Source organism: Xiphias gladius, chromosome 21, assembly GCF_016859285.1.
Source record: "Xiphias gladius isolate SHS-SW01 ecotype Sanya breed wild chromosome 21, ASM1685928v1, whole genome shotgun sequence".
Lineage (NCBI taxonomy): Eukaryota > Metazoa > Chordata > Actinopteri > Istiophoriformes > Xiphiidae > Xiphias > Xiphias gladius.
Window position 1 is genome coordinate 3,018,628 of NC_053420.1, and position 15,216 is coordinate 3,033,843.

The 15,216-nt window shown below is 42.1% G+C and overlaps 1 protein-coding gene across 1 annotated transcript; it reads left to right on the forward strand.

The window, feature by feature from the left end:
* Positions 1 to 508: 508 nt before the first annotated feature.
* Positions 509 to 13,171, forward strand: pigu (phosphatidylinositol glycan anchor biosynthesis, class U). Its single transcript, XM_040116520.1, has 12 exons — positions 509 to 654; positions 2,539 to 2,603; positions 4,604 to 4,663; positions 4,790 to 4,852; positions 5,243 to 5,352; positions 6,097 to 6,197; positions 6,471 to 6,568; positions 6,771 to 6,925; positions 7,689 to 7,832; positions 7,938 to 8,062; positions 8,820 to 8,962; positions 10,929 to 13,171. The coding sequence occupies exons 1-12, from the start codon at positions 525 to 527 to the stop codon at positions 11,040 to 11,042; spliced, it is 1,308 nt and encodes a 435-aa protein (XP_039972454.1). The 5' UTR covers positions 509 to 524; the 3' UTR covers positions 11,043 to 13,171.
* Positions 13,172 to 15,216: the final 2,045 nt, after the last annotated feature.

The window sequence follows — 15,216 nt, forward strand, 5'->3', positions numbered from 1 at the left end:
TCATAAAATATGCCAGTAGTTGAAAATAAGACAAAAACTTATTGTAATAAGAGTGAATGTGGTTTTAATGAAAGAAAATTATCCTTAGCGGAAAAACAGTGTTTACCGTGTCTAACTTTACAGGACCTCGTCTTTTCTGTTTTGATCCAGCACATGAAGAGTCCCGGGGTGAAGACATGCTCAGGTTTTATCCTTCCGCGTCTCCAAAAAGAAAAGTAATAGAAAAAAAGTGATACATTCATTAATTTTTTTTTGTCTACGAGTCATCTGAAACCATTCACTAATAAATACTTATTTTACAGTCTAGATTATTTTAAATACTACTACTACTAGTGCCACTACAACTACTACTAATAACAATAACAATAATAATAATGAAATGACACCTATCCCTAATCATAACTCTATTCATTTGTTTGTATATTTGTTTGTTTTCATGTGATTCCGTTCGGCTTCACTTGTGCAATAAAAGACTACATTTCCCGTCGTCCCTCTGGCAGGGCGGAGAGGGCTTCCCTGTCAAGATGGCGGCTCCTTTAACTTTACTCCTGCTCGTAGCCGTTACGGTCCGTGCCGCTCTTTTCAGATCCAGTTTACCGGACTTAATTGCGGAGAGGGTGGAGGTGGTGTCCCCGTTAACCGCCTGGAAGAGAGGTAAGCGGAGGTTCCGTTGCTTCTTGGCCATTTTTGTCGCTGCAACGCCGGTCCGGGTGCCTCCTCACATCGGCGCCGTTCCCCGGTGGTTGAGTGAAGTCGGTAACGTCAAACCGGTTTAGCTACAAAAATCAGAATCTGTGGTTATAAAACCACACTGAATATTTTTCGAGATTTAAATAAGTATTCCCCCTTGTTATTTCTAATGGATGTTCTTCAATCTGTTGGGATTCTCTGGTTACACGATGCTGGTGCATCAACCGGCGACACCGCAGTCTCTGCCGGGCGGAGATGAGAGGCATGCCCGGTGTTGTGCCCGGTTCCCCCCTTAACCTCAACCTGACCCAAACCTACAGCCAGCCAGTTAACCGCCCAGGAGCCAGCCCCAGGTTTACTCCACATTATCTGGGTCACAACCAGGGGCTCTGCGCACCACTCTGGGCCCCGAACACGGGCGGTCTCAGTGGGCCCCCTTGTCTGCTTAATAACCACTTGCCACACCTGTATAACGACAGGTGCCCAAGCATTTGTAGTGGCTGTCATGGTAATCAGTAATAAAGCGTTAAATGAGGATAAGTTAGTGTGTACGATATAAAACCTCAGCATGCTTCAGCCATTATTTCCATGATAGTGTTTGAGGTCTTCACTAAACCCTGAGCATAAAGCAAAGACAGGTCATCTAACTCTGGCCCCTACGCTCAGAGAGGATTTTAATTTAAAAAATGAATTAATCAAACAATGGTTTCCCAGAAGTGCGGCCCAGTCTGTTGCAACGTAGACGTAGCATCATAAAACCTTAGAAACCCTAAAGACGCAATCCACAGATATATGAAATACGGAGCCTAAAACTGATTATTCTCATCAGCACAACTCATCAAAACACTACAATGAAATATTCATGTTTTCAAAGGTTATGACGTTATGTAATACAATCATCTTAAAATGATATTGATTTAAATAATACAGGACAATACTTATAACGCACAATAAAACAGGCTACTTTACGATAGTGTTGCGAGTCTCCTCCCAGTACAAACTGCTGAAAATGACTCTTAAAATTACTTTTACTCTGCAGCTTATGACCTCTGATCTGGTTTTAGATCCAAGAAATAGTCTGTCGAACTCCTCATCCACCCAACAGTTTACGTATCGTGCTGATAATGTCAACTTTCTGAAATTACAGATAAAAATAATGCTTTTGTGCCAGGCTTTCTGAAGCCCCCCATGCTGGGGCCCTTTTAACTGCGTTCCACTATCCCCCAATGCCCCTGGTCACAACATACAGTATATACAAATGTGCATAAAATAGCTGGTACGGCAGCCTTAGTGTGATATGTGTCGTACTGCAGTTATATTCAGATGATCAAACATAATGCGAATAAAATAGAAAAATGGAGTAAGTAAGAAGGATTAAGATGAATTATTGTACTTTAAATTGTTGAGTTAAACTAGAAACATAAGAAAAATACTTGAACCTCTCAGACCTCCGTCACAAAATTATAAAACACAAACTGGTTCCCGATACAGTTACAGATTCACATCTTCAGGGAAATATTGTTTCATTTCTATACGTAATAACACAATATGAAGATTTTTTTTTTAGCCTGCTCGGCTGAGCTTGCCTCGCTTTAAAGCGGAGTTGTGGCTGTTGGGAACACTGAGGTTTTTGTATAAAGGCATCGACTGTCTCCCACATGAGCTACTTAGAGTGTGAAGACCACAGCCCTTCATGAATTGTTCAATAGGCAGCTGCAGCAGGAAGTTGCATCATTAAAACAGAGGCTGCAGCTGCTTGTGTGAAGAGAAGGGATATGTCATGACGACCAGAGCTGGGCAGTGAAACTGTCTTTCGGTGACACGTTGTTTTGTTTGTTTTGTTTGCAGTGGTTGAGGGTTTGGCTCTGCTTGATTTGGGGGTCTCGCCTTACTCTGGAGATGTTTTCCATGAGGTGAGAGGTCAACGCACGCACACACGCACAAACACGACATGTCCAGTATGATTACGGGGGTCATTTCCACTGTGGCTGGGGGAGGAGGTATGTTTCCCTGACAGGCTACATACAGGCCGCCCTACCTTATTGATGGAGGTTGGTTGAATCCAAATGTCTCAACTACGTTGCACCCATGCGGACTTCCAGCAGGTCTGCATGGGGTGCAGAATACCCACAATCCGTAGCCATATGGATGTGACGATTTAAAGAAAAGAATTAAAATAAATAAGTAATGATAATAATAATATGGACCATATTTATTTTTGAAGACATTTGCTTTTTTCAGTTTTGTTTAAGGTTATTGATGTGGTAAGGCTTAGCACTGCACATATAGAAAATTAATAGGCTGAATAATTTTTTAAAAATTTGTTGTTATCTGCAAAACTAAACTCCATTTACAGTGTGAGGATCTGCAGTTTACGGTGTAATGTTAACATAACAATGGCAGCTCACGTAAAGGGAAAATCTTACTGCACATTCTGACCATATCTTACATGGTTTTACTGTGTAATGCAGCAGACCCGCACATCCTGCATAAGTTGCTGATATCAGTACCGTTAAGAACGGTTCAGAAAATTACTCTGAAATTAATCACGTGGTCAGAAATTTCAGTTGATCTCCACGGAAACACACGAGCTCTTTAAGTCCCGTCTCGTAGCGCATTTCATCCCCTCGAGGACCAGCAGACTCGCAGAATTGGACACAGTCAGATTCAGCCATTGTTGGCACTAGATGGAGCCTGAAGTCAATACCTGCCAGACACTATTCAGGGCAGATGAAGCACCGCAACCTCCTCTGCATGTTTTTTTGGATTAAAAAAAAAAAGAATATATCTTTCTTTTTGTAAAAATCCTGTTTATTGGAGTTTTTTGCACATTATTTAGTATGAAATGCTTAAATACAGTTGCATAAATGAGAACTTAAATATACTTTACGTTGACAGACAGTAAAACAAAACAAAAAAAGGGGTGGATGCCATAGGATGTGTTTGCTGTCTCATCAGATCATGAGGTTACCTGTTTGAAATAGTCTATAAAAGGTTCCCATATCAAAAAAACCTGTTTATGTTCCCTCTCAGTGCGAGGTGGAGGCGTTGCATCACATCTTTTAACGGGGCTAAGTGGGTTGTTGGGCTCTTCTGCTTCCACTTTAATGGAATCAGGGTACGTGCTGACAATGTTATGAAAGAAACCAAATTATGGTTAGGGGCTGGTGTTAGACCACATCGGTCGCAAGTCGGGATTAGTGAGGGGGACATCTTGGAGCGTGTCTGTTTCCACAGATGCAGCCTGTGTAGTATTTTGAGCTCCAGTAACTCACGTCTGACGCACACAGAAGGAGATCGACCGTGTTCTTGTGCCTTTTCCCACTGGTTTTCTGTGATCTTCACTCCCCGGTTTTCCTGCCATGCAAAAGTATATATCATTACATCTGTATTTAGAGTTGCAGTTGAAAGTCCTCCAGAAAGATGCTCAACTCAAAAGTTAGAAGTTGATCAAATAAAGCAGTAAAGCACAGAACTCCTTCTCCTGCCCCTGCGAATACAACATTATTTATAATCTCTATCAATGAAATTAAACGTGATATAAAGACTAGTTAGTGCATTAACAATACAGCAGAGGTTTACATTGCATTATTATTATTTTTGTTATGCCACCATTATGCACAGACAGACACATTTTTGATACATAAACCTACAGCTCAGTGGAAGATCCGTCTGAAAACACTTCAGGTCGTCGTCAAAGCTGCTAGCAGTGATGCTAATTGCTGTTTTGTTGCTCAAGTCAAATGTAGAGGAAGTGACAGTATAAATTGCTTTAGCTACAACACCTGAAAATAGGAATTTGACCTGAGCATGCATTTGTACACAGATACAACACAAACACACCGATGTCTATGTAAACGTGTTTTATTGTCCCAGCTGCTCTGATGCTAAATATCTTTTCCTTTCTCTTCAGACTCCTCTCATCATTTACCTCTTTCACTTTGTGGTGGACTACGCAGAGGTAACATTTATGGTGAGTGTGAAGACTGAAAACACCTGTTTCATGTCTTTATAAGCCAGTAAAGAAGTGACTTTTTTTTAAATTGGAGTTACATTTCGGAGACTCGGTTGCTTAGTTTTTGTCATCGTGTCTTTTCAGTTAGCGGATGTGATCACTGCTGTGGCGCTCTACACGGCAGTGAAGGACTACAACAAACAAGTGGTAAGGAAATAGGAAAATGTGCAGATAAAACAATCAGAACTCAGTGTTATCATGTATTATCTTAGTTGAATCAAGTCCTGATTAAATAATAATTGTTGTGTATGGACAAATATCAATTTTCAACTACATTTCCCAGCACCGCTACTCAGAAATTTTATTACAAATACATTACTTTTTTCACAAATTTGTGACCAATATATGATGGATGAATTATATAATCTGTGGAAATAAAGCACGGGTTTATAATCGGCATTTGGAACCAACTGAGACTCTTCCATTCTGTGTGTTATGTCGTGTTTTGTATTGTAGCTTCGGGTGCGTTGTGTTTCTCTGTCCTTGTAGTAGTAACAGTGTTGCGACACATTTGACCTGCTGTTGATGCTGTTTCAGTTCAGGAAGCAGAAATATGCCTTGGAGGCAGACCGCTACCCGCTCGACTGCCTGGAGCTCATCAGAAGCCCCAAAGAAATGTACTACATCCCTCTGAAAGTAGCCATGTTGTAAGTACCGGGCGCCTCCCCGAGGGTGTTCAGACCCCGCGTGTTTCAGAGCAGCGAGCACCCAGAGACGACACAACATCATGGCCCGTAGAGACAGTCGCTATGTCAGAGCCGCTTATTGTATAGTATTGAACTGTAGTGTGTATTCGGGCTACTGTATGTATGTTGGAGGTAAAGCAGGAAAGAAGCAGCGTTTTTTTTTTTTCTTTTTTTTCCCCTTCATCTTCTCATGTCACTGAGGACGTTTGAAAAAGGGAGCTATCAAGCAACTATTCGCTGCAGTTTACGCTCCAAGGAACAGAGCCTTGTAGCGCGGTAAAACACCTCTCCAGTGAAGCCTTGTTCAGTCGACTGCCAGAAAAGAAAAGACAAGATGCCTTTTTTCTACTCGTCTCATGCCTATGGGGCATTATGAAGCCTAAACAACCACGAAGGAAATATTGTTCAAATAATCTCTCGAAATAAACCACATAGTGAACAGTTTTTAACTAATATTTGCATAAATGTGGTATAAAAAAGTTAATAACTGATCACACTAATATCCAGTACAGATTCTTGAGGGATTGCAGTGAAATGTCCTACATTCATGGTCCCTGGACTGCTCTTGTTTTCATAAGCCCTTGTGTGTTTGTTCTTTTGCTGTGTAAATATGAAACAAAAATTGATTAGTGGAGGCTGATCGTGTTCTCTATAAGCTCGAGGTTTTGTTGTCTTCATCTTTCATTCTCCTCTGCTTCTTCACAGCTATCTGTTGAACCCATTCACCATCCTGTCCTGTGTCGCCAAGTCAACCTGCGGTCTGAACAACGCCGTCCTCGCGCTCTTCTTCCTCTCTACGATAAAGGGTACGAGCCGACTTAACAATAATGCCAGATTTCTGGATCCACGACTCCCCTTTCTACCTGAATGTCACCTTCAGCTGTTTGTGCTTTTCACTTATCACAGTGTTGCCTTCTAGTAACGCCGTTGCTAACTGAGTTGATCTCACTGTCTCAAATGTTAAATTTAGATTTCAGGCATCTTTCCCATTCTCCTCCAGTGCATCTTAAAATATAAAGAAAAGATAGAGGGATTATTTGATTTGATTTGATTTGAGTCATTTTGTGTTTGTGTTGCAGGAAATGTCTTGCTCAGTGCCATATTTCTGTCCTTGGCCACGTACCAGTCCATCTACCCTCTCACTCTCTGCGCTCCAGCACTGCTGTATTTGATGCAGGTACGTCGTGTAAGAACGGAGACGTGCATGTTAAATGAGTGTAAACGAGCAGAGTACTTGTTTTCCCCTTCGTCACCAATTTCTTTTCTTCTCCTCCCTCCCCACTAAAAACCGTTGCTACGCCGTTCCTTTGTCCTTTTTAAAAAATGTGAGGTCATTTGTGTAAAATGTGAGCCACTCTTCCATGTCTCCGTTCCTCCAGCGCCAGTACGTCCCTGTGAACTTTCGGCGGGCCGGCTTCTGGTGGTTCATCGTGCAGTATGCCTTCATGTACCTGGGCAGCCTGTTCGTCATCGTCTGTCTCTCCTTCTTCCTGCTCGGCTCCTGGGACTACCTGCCCTCTGTCTACGGCTTCATGTGAGTGGGGAAAAGAGAGGTCAAAGCTTAAAGGCACCCTGTGGAGTTTTAGACCTCCAACAACGCAGTTAATGGAGCAGGTTTTTTTTTTAGTGAGTGGTTCCCCGTTTTGTTCGCCCTGTGCACGAGGACGCACACGCAGCGATGTTCCAACGAAGGCAAGAAAGAGATAGTTTGCAGGTTTTAAAAAAAGCGGCCTCGTCCTCGTTTTATGATGAAGGAAATGCCCTTAGGACATTTCTTAGATCTCAAGCGCTGTGTATGTGTCTGTGTTGTCCTATATATGTCTGACCAGATGCTCTGAGAAGAATACAAAGCCAGTCTGTCCACTCTGAAATCACCATTTCCACCTGCTCCCTCTGAGATTGTGATGGCTGAAATAAAAAAGCTCTCTACTGAAAAAATCCCCTTCCCCATCCGGCAGAGAAAATAAAGCCCTGCTGCAATTTGGGGATATTTTAATCCAAGAAAAAAGAAATACCATAAGGTCATGTTCAGACTAACGATAGCTCTGAATGAGAAGCACAAATTTACAACCCTGAAAAATGATCACACCAGCAATAAGACCATTATGCTGCATAGAATTAAGTGACAACAAACGCCTGCTCCCGCCTTTGTGTTTGACTTTGAAGCACTTAGTGACACCTGCTAAATAAAGGTGCTATAAATATAAACTTTTCCGACTCTTCTCGCAGCTCCGGTGCTTGACTCCGCTCTGTTTGTCGTCCTTGTGTGACAGTGTCTGTTTTCCGTCTCCCCCCAGTCTCTCGGTACCGGACCTGACCCCGAACATCGGCCTCTTCTGGTATTTCTTCGCCGAGATGTTCGAGCACTTCCGCCTCTTCTTCCTCTGCGTCTTCCAGATCAACGTTTTCTTCTACACCATCCCTCTGTCAATCAAACTCAAGTACGTCCTCGGTCTTACTGTTACACAATCTTTTTTTCTTTTTCTTTTTACTCTTAAACCTAAATCTGCTGCCCTAATGTTTGTGTATGTGCGTCTGTGTTACAGGGAGCATCCGGTGTTTCTGATCTTCATGCAGTTAGCTGTGATCTCCATCTTTAAGTCCTACCCTACGGTGGGAGACATCGCTCTCTACCTGGCCTTCCTTCCTGTCTGGAGTCACCTGCACAGATGTGAGTTTATTAAACACAGAAGATGTTAGCATGTTAGCATGTTGACATTTAGCATGTGCGGTAACTAGAGATGTCCTGATGAAGTTCCGTGGTCCCGATCGAGTCCCTTAATATTGCGTCCGACCCGATACTTCTGTTTGGCTAAATGGCAACTCAAGCAAGAATCTGAAAATAGGATCATATAGAATTTAATTCGTCCAGAAATATATTTTTGTGCCACAGATGCTCATAGTAAAAATAAGTATATATTTATACTGTATGATCGGCTCAGGACATCTGCACATGTAACATGTCAAAGTAAAGCGGAAGTTGACAGAAATTCAGTCATTAGTTTTAAGTGTCAGAAAAAGTTGAAGTTCTAACCTGCTGGTGGTCATGGATGAAACACCAGGGGACCCTTGGAGTCGGGGTTAAATTTGTGCTCAGGGGGCCATGAACGTGTGTACCCGACTTCAGGGAAAATCCATCCAACAGTTGCGAAGATGTTTCACTCAGGCCCAAAGTGTTTGTCTAACAGACCGCGGTGTCGTCCCTAAAAGCTGAAGTTTCAGTTACACGTGGTTCATTATTACCCGAAGCGCAGTGAAAAAGAAAAAAACAAAAGACCAAATAAAACATGAAAGTAAAACATAAAAACGAATCATACAACAACTAGCGATAAAACAAATCTTCGACGAAATACTGAAACAGACCGTGTGACCCACATGATACGTTGTTATGATAAAACCTCGCTCTCCTGGTTTCTCTGCCTGCTCAGTCTTGAGGAACATCTTCCTGGTGTCCTGCGTCCTGTTGGCCTGTTCGGCTCTGTTCCCGGTTCTCTGGCACCTCTGGATCTACGCCGGCAGCGCCAACTCCAACTTCTACTACGCCATAACGCTGCTGTTCAATGTTGCACAGGTAGGACGATCTGGACGGGTGCCGGGGGGGGATTTGTCTTTTTTCCACCGGGGGTCACACTGGGTAAATCACAGGTGTAAATAAGACTGAACTTCATGTAGCCGCCTCAGTTTCAGGGTCCTGGTTTTGTTCATGTTGGCTCACTGTCAGCTGTTGTGTCTAACTGGGCCACTTAAATAGAGCAGAGCCATTAATGTTACTAACACCTGGGATTTTCCTGCTGTGACAAATGAAAAAGGGGTTAAAAGGAAACACGTCCCGCTGTGGAAAAGGACTTTAAGGATTTGGAGACAACTCAGCAGTTTCACCTGAAACTTAGTGGAAAAGTTGGACATTTTTAGGAAATACATGTATTCACTTTCTGCTGGAGGATGACGGTATCCAACAGTAATCAAATCTGCTCACCAGCACCTCTGAAGCTCCCTAATTAACATGTTATATCTCATGTGTTTTAATCTTCACAAAAACTGAAGGTAAAAACAACGAAGTCACCAAGAAATAGTCCGGCACGTTAACCCGCTGTAAAACGGCGAATTGTCATTTTTACACTAAAGTCTTAGTGCAGATTAAATAAAAGAGATATAAGGTGTTAATTAGAGGTGGTGGTAGGTGGATTTTGTAGACGGAGCCAGGCCAACTGCTTCCCCCTGTTTCCAGCCTTTATGCTAAGCTAAGCTAAGAAGCTGCTGGCTGTTACTATTAATGGCCAGTGGCATCAAACGTCACATCGAACTCTCTGCCAGAAATCAAATGAGAGTATTTCCCAAAAAGCTTTTCCTTGATCTTGGAAAGGCGGCCCTCCTTTCAAAACGAAATCTTCCTTTTAGAATCAACAGAATGTAAATTATACTACTCTTTTTTTTTTTTTTTCTTTTCTTTTTTCTTTTTTTTGTTTTCTAAAGGTCAAATGTGTCACAACATACTATTATAAAATGAGCATTGTGTTAAAGGTCAAATGTGTCACAACATAATATTATAAATGAAGCATTGTGGTGTTACAGAGAGATGCCCCACAAAGTCTCAACTACTCTAGATGTAGGAAAGTTTTTTTTTGCTTTTTTTTCCCTGTGATAATCAAATAAAAAAAATTCCCACTAATATTGTCATAATCATATTGCAATCGCAATATGTTTTTCTTCGCATGTGGTTCAGCCCAAACACAGAGTTAACATCAACTGACAGCGCGGGTTAAAAGCTCAGACGCCTCGTCACCCAATTAACATTAAAAACCCAGCGTTGTTATGCTGTTGGTCGTACGTGCTCATTCCGGTTATCATATTTGTAACGTTAGCTCGTATGAAAATCCTGCTCTTCCCTCATAATAAACCAGACACTGGATACAAGCCAGATGTGCTAGATGACGTCAGTGTGAACATGCAGAGCTTCACTCCCGACAAACCGTGTCAATACAGGATTCGATCAGTGTTCTCGATCGGCCGGACATGATCATGAAAAGAGCCTCCGTGCGCCTGTTGAAATATTTTTTCTTCTCTGGAAAATCGACAGCATAACGCGGTGACACATTTTCCATCCAGAGCCATCAGTCTGCTCCTCTGTCAGTTTATTCCCCCAGTTTCCGTGTGCAACCAGCCATCGCCGGAGGAACAGCCAATTGTAGACGCTGAGCTTGAGATAATGAACATTTTCCGCTCATCACTTTTGCGTTTCGTGCAGTTTTAGGCACAAAAACAACTTTTCATGTAGATTTCGTCGTGATTTCTCAGATATTTTGGGTAATTTCTGCCCCGTCTGTATGTGCATCTCACTACTGAATATAAAGCCGTCTATGAGTCATATTAAAAAAAACTACGATTTGGGTTTTTTTTTTGTCTTTCTTTACAGTTTCGTCTTTCTCATATCATTATTCAAATTTTATTATTTATGAGAGTAATTACTCAAACTCCTGTTATTAATCACTCAGTGAGTGAATTCATCTGTGTTCTAATTACATTTATTTTCCCCTCAGATCCTGCTGGTGTCGGATTATTTCTACGCCTTCTTGAGGAGAGAGCACCACCTCACCTATGGACTGTACCTGAAGAGGAAAGATGGCTCCGAGGCTACGCTAGTTCTTAAATAAAACACAGGCGCGCACTCGTAAAAACCTCTACCGGGGAAGGGAGAAACTGCTCGGGGCCTCACCTCTCCTCAAAGCGAACAAACACAAACTGAGGAGGATAAAAGACTTTCAAAGCCAAACTGGTTCTCAGAGGAACAATAGCACACGTGCAGAACGTGTGTCTGGTACAACTTCATATGCAAACAACAGAACTACGTCATACTACAAGACAGACACATGCAGACGTTGCCATGTGAGGCAGCAACTAAAGATCACTCTCCTCTTTTCACATTCTCTTCTGGAGCGCTCTTATTTTGAAACCTCACTCCACCTGGAGCCTACGCCCATGTGGGTTGCTTTTATTTTGAAGCCTCCTCTTTCCTTGCAGCCACTCTAGAAGAGTTTTATTTTGACGCTCCGTTCATCCTGCAGCTCCGTCCTGGACAGCCTTTACTTTGAAGCACCAGCTCTCATGCAGTGTCCCTCCGGACGGCTTTTATTTTAAAGTCAACAAAAATTCCCAGTGTTGTGATCATTCCTGACGACATCCAGCTCTCCCACACACATTTCCTTCGTGTGGTTTCATGCTTACCTGATCACATCTGTGTTAACGCCTGCTCTCGCAGTGGCGGGAAGAGGAAGAGGAAGAGGAAGAGGAAATGGTTTTTGAAGGATTTTTCTGGAAGCCTACAGTTGTCCAACCATCTCTTTGTCTTTTCTCACTGTTTGCCTTCCACCTTTTTTTTTTTTTTTTTTTTTCCACAGTTTGCTCATTAATTAACAAACTCGGCGTGGCATCTCATCTCATGTGGAAACCAGTCAAACCAGTACTAACCTCATTATGGTATATAAAACCTAACACTGCCTGGGGCGGTGACGGCTTCAGCTGCCTACCAACGGAGATGTTTGGCTGAAAAGAAGTTGGGATCCTGATCCCTCAAACCCAGACGGTTTCTGTTTCTGTTTACCAGAGAGCACGTCGGACAAAGACAACGGTGAATGTGTTTTTACAACAACTGAAGTGCTCAAGTTCAGGACCCGTGGAGAGCAGAAACAGAATTTTCCCTTTTTTTTTTTTTTCAGGACCAAGTTAAACAAACTGGTCCTGCAGTGGCCTTGTGTTTACCACCCGTCAAAATCCCAGCTTCGTAATATTTAATCCCCGTAGAAGTTTTCAGAAAGACCAAGGTTCCAGCCAGTAAGTGAAGTTTGGGCTCGTAATGTGAAAACAAACTAATCATTAATGAACAAGGTTTCATCCCTTTTGTATTAGGGACAGGCTTGCATAGGCCTTTATTTAGCATTTTTCCCTGTTTCCCATTTGATATAAACTCAAAACTCTCTCCATGTTCTCCTGTCTTACTAAACGCAGTATAACGTCCTTTTCCACAATACTAATTCCATCAGGACCACAGGAATCCCAGCAGATCACACACACACACACACACATACACACACAGATTTAGATTTAACATTTTAAACGGAATCATTCCCCATACATGTGTTTCCTTGTCAGTGATGTCGGAGTTGAGGCCAATCAGCAGCCTCGAGGTCCTGAGGCCCTAGTTTGACATTTGGGGAAATCCATTCACAGGAACCTGCTGCTGGCTGTAGCCTCGTATTTACATCTAAACAGTATGTAACGCATACTAATCGTCATAGTGTATTGTTTTAGCAGTTATTACACAAAAAAAATCAACATATTTTACTGTTTTATACCAACAGAAACTAGTACAACACTATAACGTCTCACTGCCAGTTAAACTTTAAACCTATTATCTCTGTTTTTGGTCTCTACCAACCCCTGAGGGAAAATATCCGCCGTCGTTTTGTTGCCCGAGGTCTTTCGGGAGCGGCCCCATCACGATCTGCTGTTTTGTTTTCGTTTCTTTTCCCCAACTGGCCCCCAGCAGCTCTGCCATTTCCCTCTGGGAGAATTGTGTCCGTCGACGCGGCGCCCAAAGATCGACCGTACCGCACGCTGAGCTGGTTTTGTCACTTCTCCAGTGTCAACACTACATACTCAAGCCCTGCTTGGAATTAGTGTCTAGTATGGACTTGGGACACGACATCACTCGTGTTTTTTCCCGTCTTTCCGGTTGATCCATGAAAAAAAAAAAAAAGAATTCCATGCCAAAAAAACTCTGCCTGTCTGTTTGAACTGCTGACACAGTACGTCTACTTTAAAATCAACTTTTAAAAAAAGCCTTAAGCAGCCTCAGAAGTGTTGAGATAGCAATGTAAAGATTGATTTTATATATCTATATCTATATAGACATATGTATGTAGATGTATATGTGTATATATATGTATATCATACATACATACATATACATATATATCTATATCGATATAGATATGCATATATGTATATGTATATGTATATAATATAAAATATGTGTGTGTATGTATACGTATATATATGAAATGAATAAAAATGTTAGGTTATCAGTGCCCACTTTAATAGGTAAACCCGGATGATCTTATTCATTCCAATACAACTGTTAAGCTCAGAGGTGTTGTACTGGACTGCTTTATATTGAGAGGTGTCATAGAGGTGAAAAGGCTAATTTTATAATCAACCTCTTTCATCTCTATGACCGTGTCAAAAAAAAAAGAGGAAATTAAGGCCTCATAAAAGTCGACTTTATGGCAGATCAGTTGCATTAGAGTGTACAGGTGTACCTAATAAAGTGGACGCTGAGCGTATACGATGACATGAAGTCCACAGACGAATGTTTTCATTGGGTAATCGGTTTCTTCTGGCCTCCGTGTGACAATGATTTGAGCAACGACAGATTTCACAGAACACTAAATTTACGGTCGTAGGTATCAGCAGATCTGAAAGCATTTCGACATCGGCAGCAAAAAAAAAAAAAAAAGGTTATTGTAGATCGGCTTCCGTGAGAAATCGGTGACTAAGCAGAGAGAAATGGAGTCCTCGTACTGTCCGGTCAAACTCAAGCGTAGATGAGTCTGTTCAGTTGCTTTCTGTGATGCGATCCATGGTTCTTCTCTAAACCGCTCGTCTGGTCCAGCTGAAGGTCGATGTGCCCGTTTTGATACCAATGACTGACATTTATTTATTTGCTGCACTGAAAACTGTGCAAAGAGATTTCCTTTCTTTTTTCCTTTTTATGTCTTTGTTTTTAATTATCTCGGAATAAAAGAGGAGCTCTTCTGTTTTTGATACTGTATTATACTATATTCATGTGTTTTGTTTTGTTACAGACGTTGAAGTGCAGGGTCTGAAAGGGACGAAGCTATATTTGATGAATGAGTGAACATGTCATAAATGATGATTATTAAACCCGAGGTGTTGGTTTAGTCCTGCGATGATTTATTTTCAGTACCACATTGGATTTCAGTCGCGTCCATGCAGCATTTTAAATTTAACTCTGGTAGAAGACCAGCGAGGCTGCACGCGAAAAATAAGATTTCCACATTTTGGATTTTGGAAAAAAACGGGACAATTTAAAACTGAATTACTGATTTCTGAAAAACCACATTTTGGACTTTTAAACCAAAACAATGACAAACAAAATTCCGGTCATTTGATTCATTGTTAATGTAAAAATATTGAATTGTGTCGCTTTAAATGTATCTACATGGAGACAATATTTGCAGCCACATTTACAGAAGTCCTTGACAGTCACATCACAATAGACAAACTGTACTGGGCACACGGACAGTTTGACATCTTACAGCACAGAGATCGTAAGAGAGTCGGGTTGTGCTCAAAGAGAATCAGTTCCTACACCCACATCTGGGACCAGATGTGGGTGTAGTTGTTCCAGACGGCCAAGATGGAAGACGCAGTAGCAGCATCTGGTGGGGGTCAGGGAGGTTGGGCCGAAGGTTGGAGCCCCGTCATAGAGCGGTGACAAGTCAAACATGTCTGCTGTGAATGAGGTGAACAGGCCCCGGTCCAAATATGCAAAACTGCCAACAAACGACCGTGAAAGCATCGCTGTCATTAGAGCAGCCGGAGCACAGAGCGTTTACAGGAATCACGTTTGACTTCGAGAAAGCGTCGCTGCGGTTCCGAGAAAAACACCTGATGTGCGACGTACAGTAACCGTGTGAACCGCAGCCTCACCTGCAGCTGCTGCAGCTGCTGCAGCTGCTGCTGGGCCTCAGTGAAAACTCACGCCCTCAACCGGTCGTACTCACTTTAGTAACGTTGTTTCGGTCC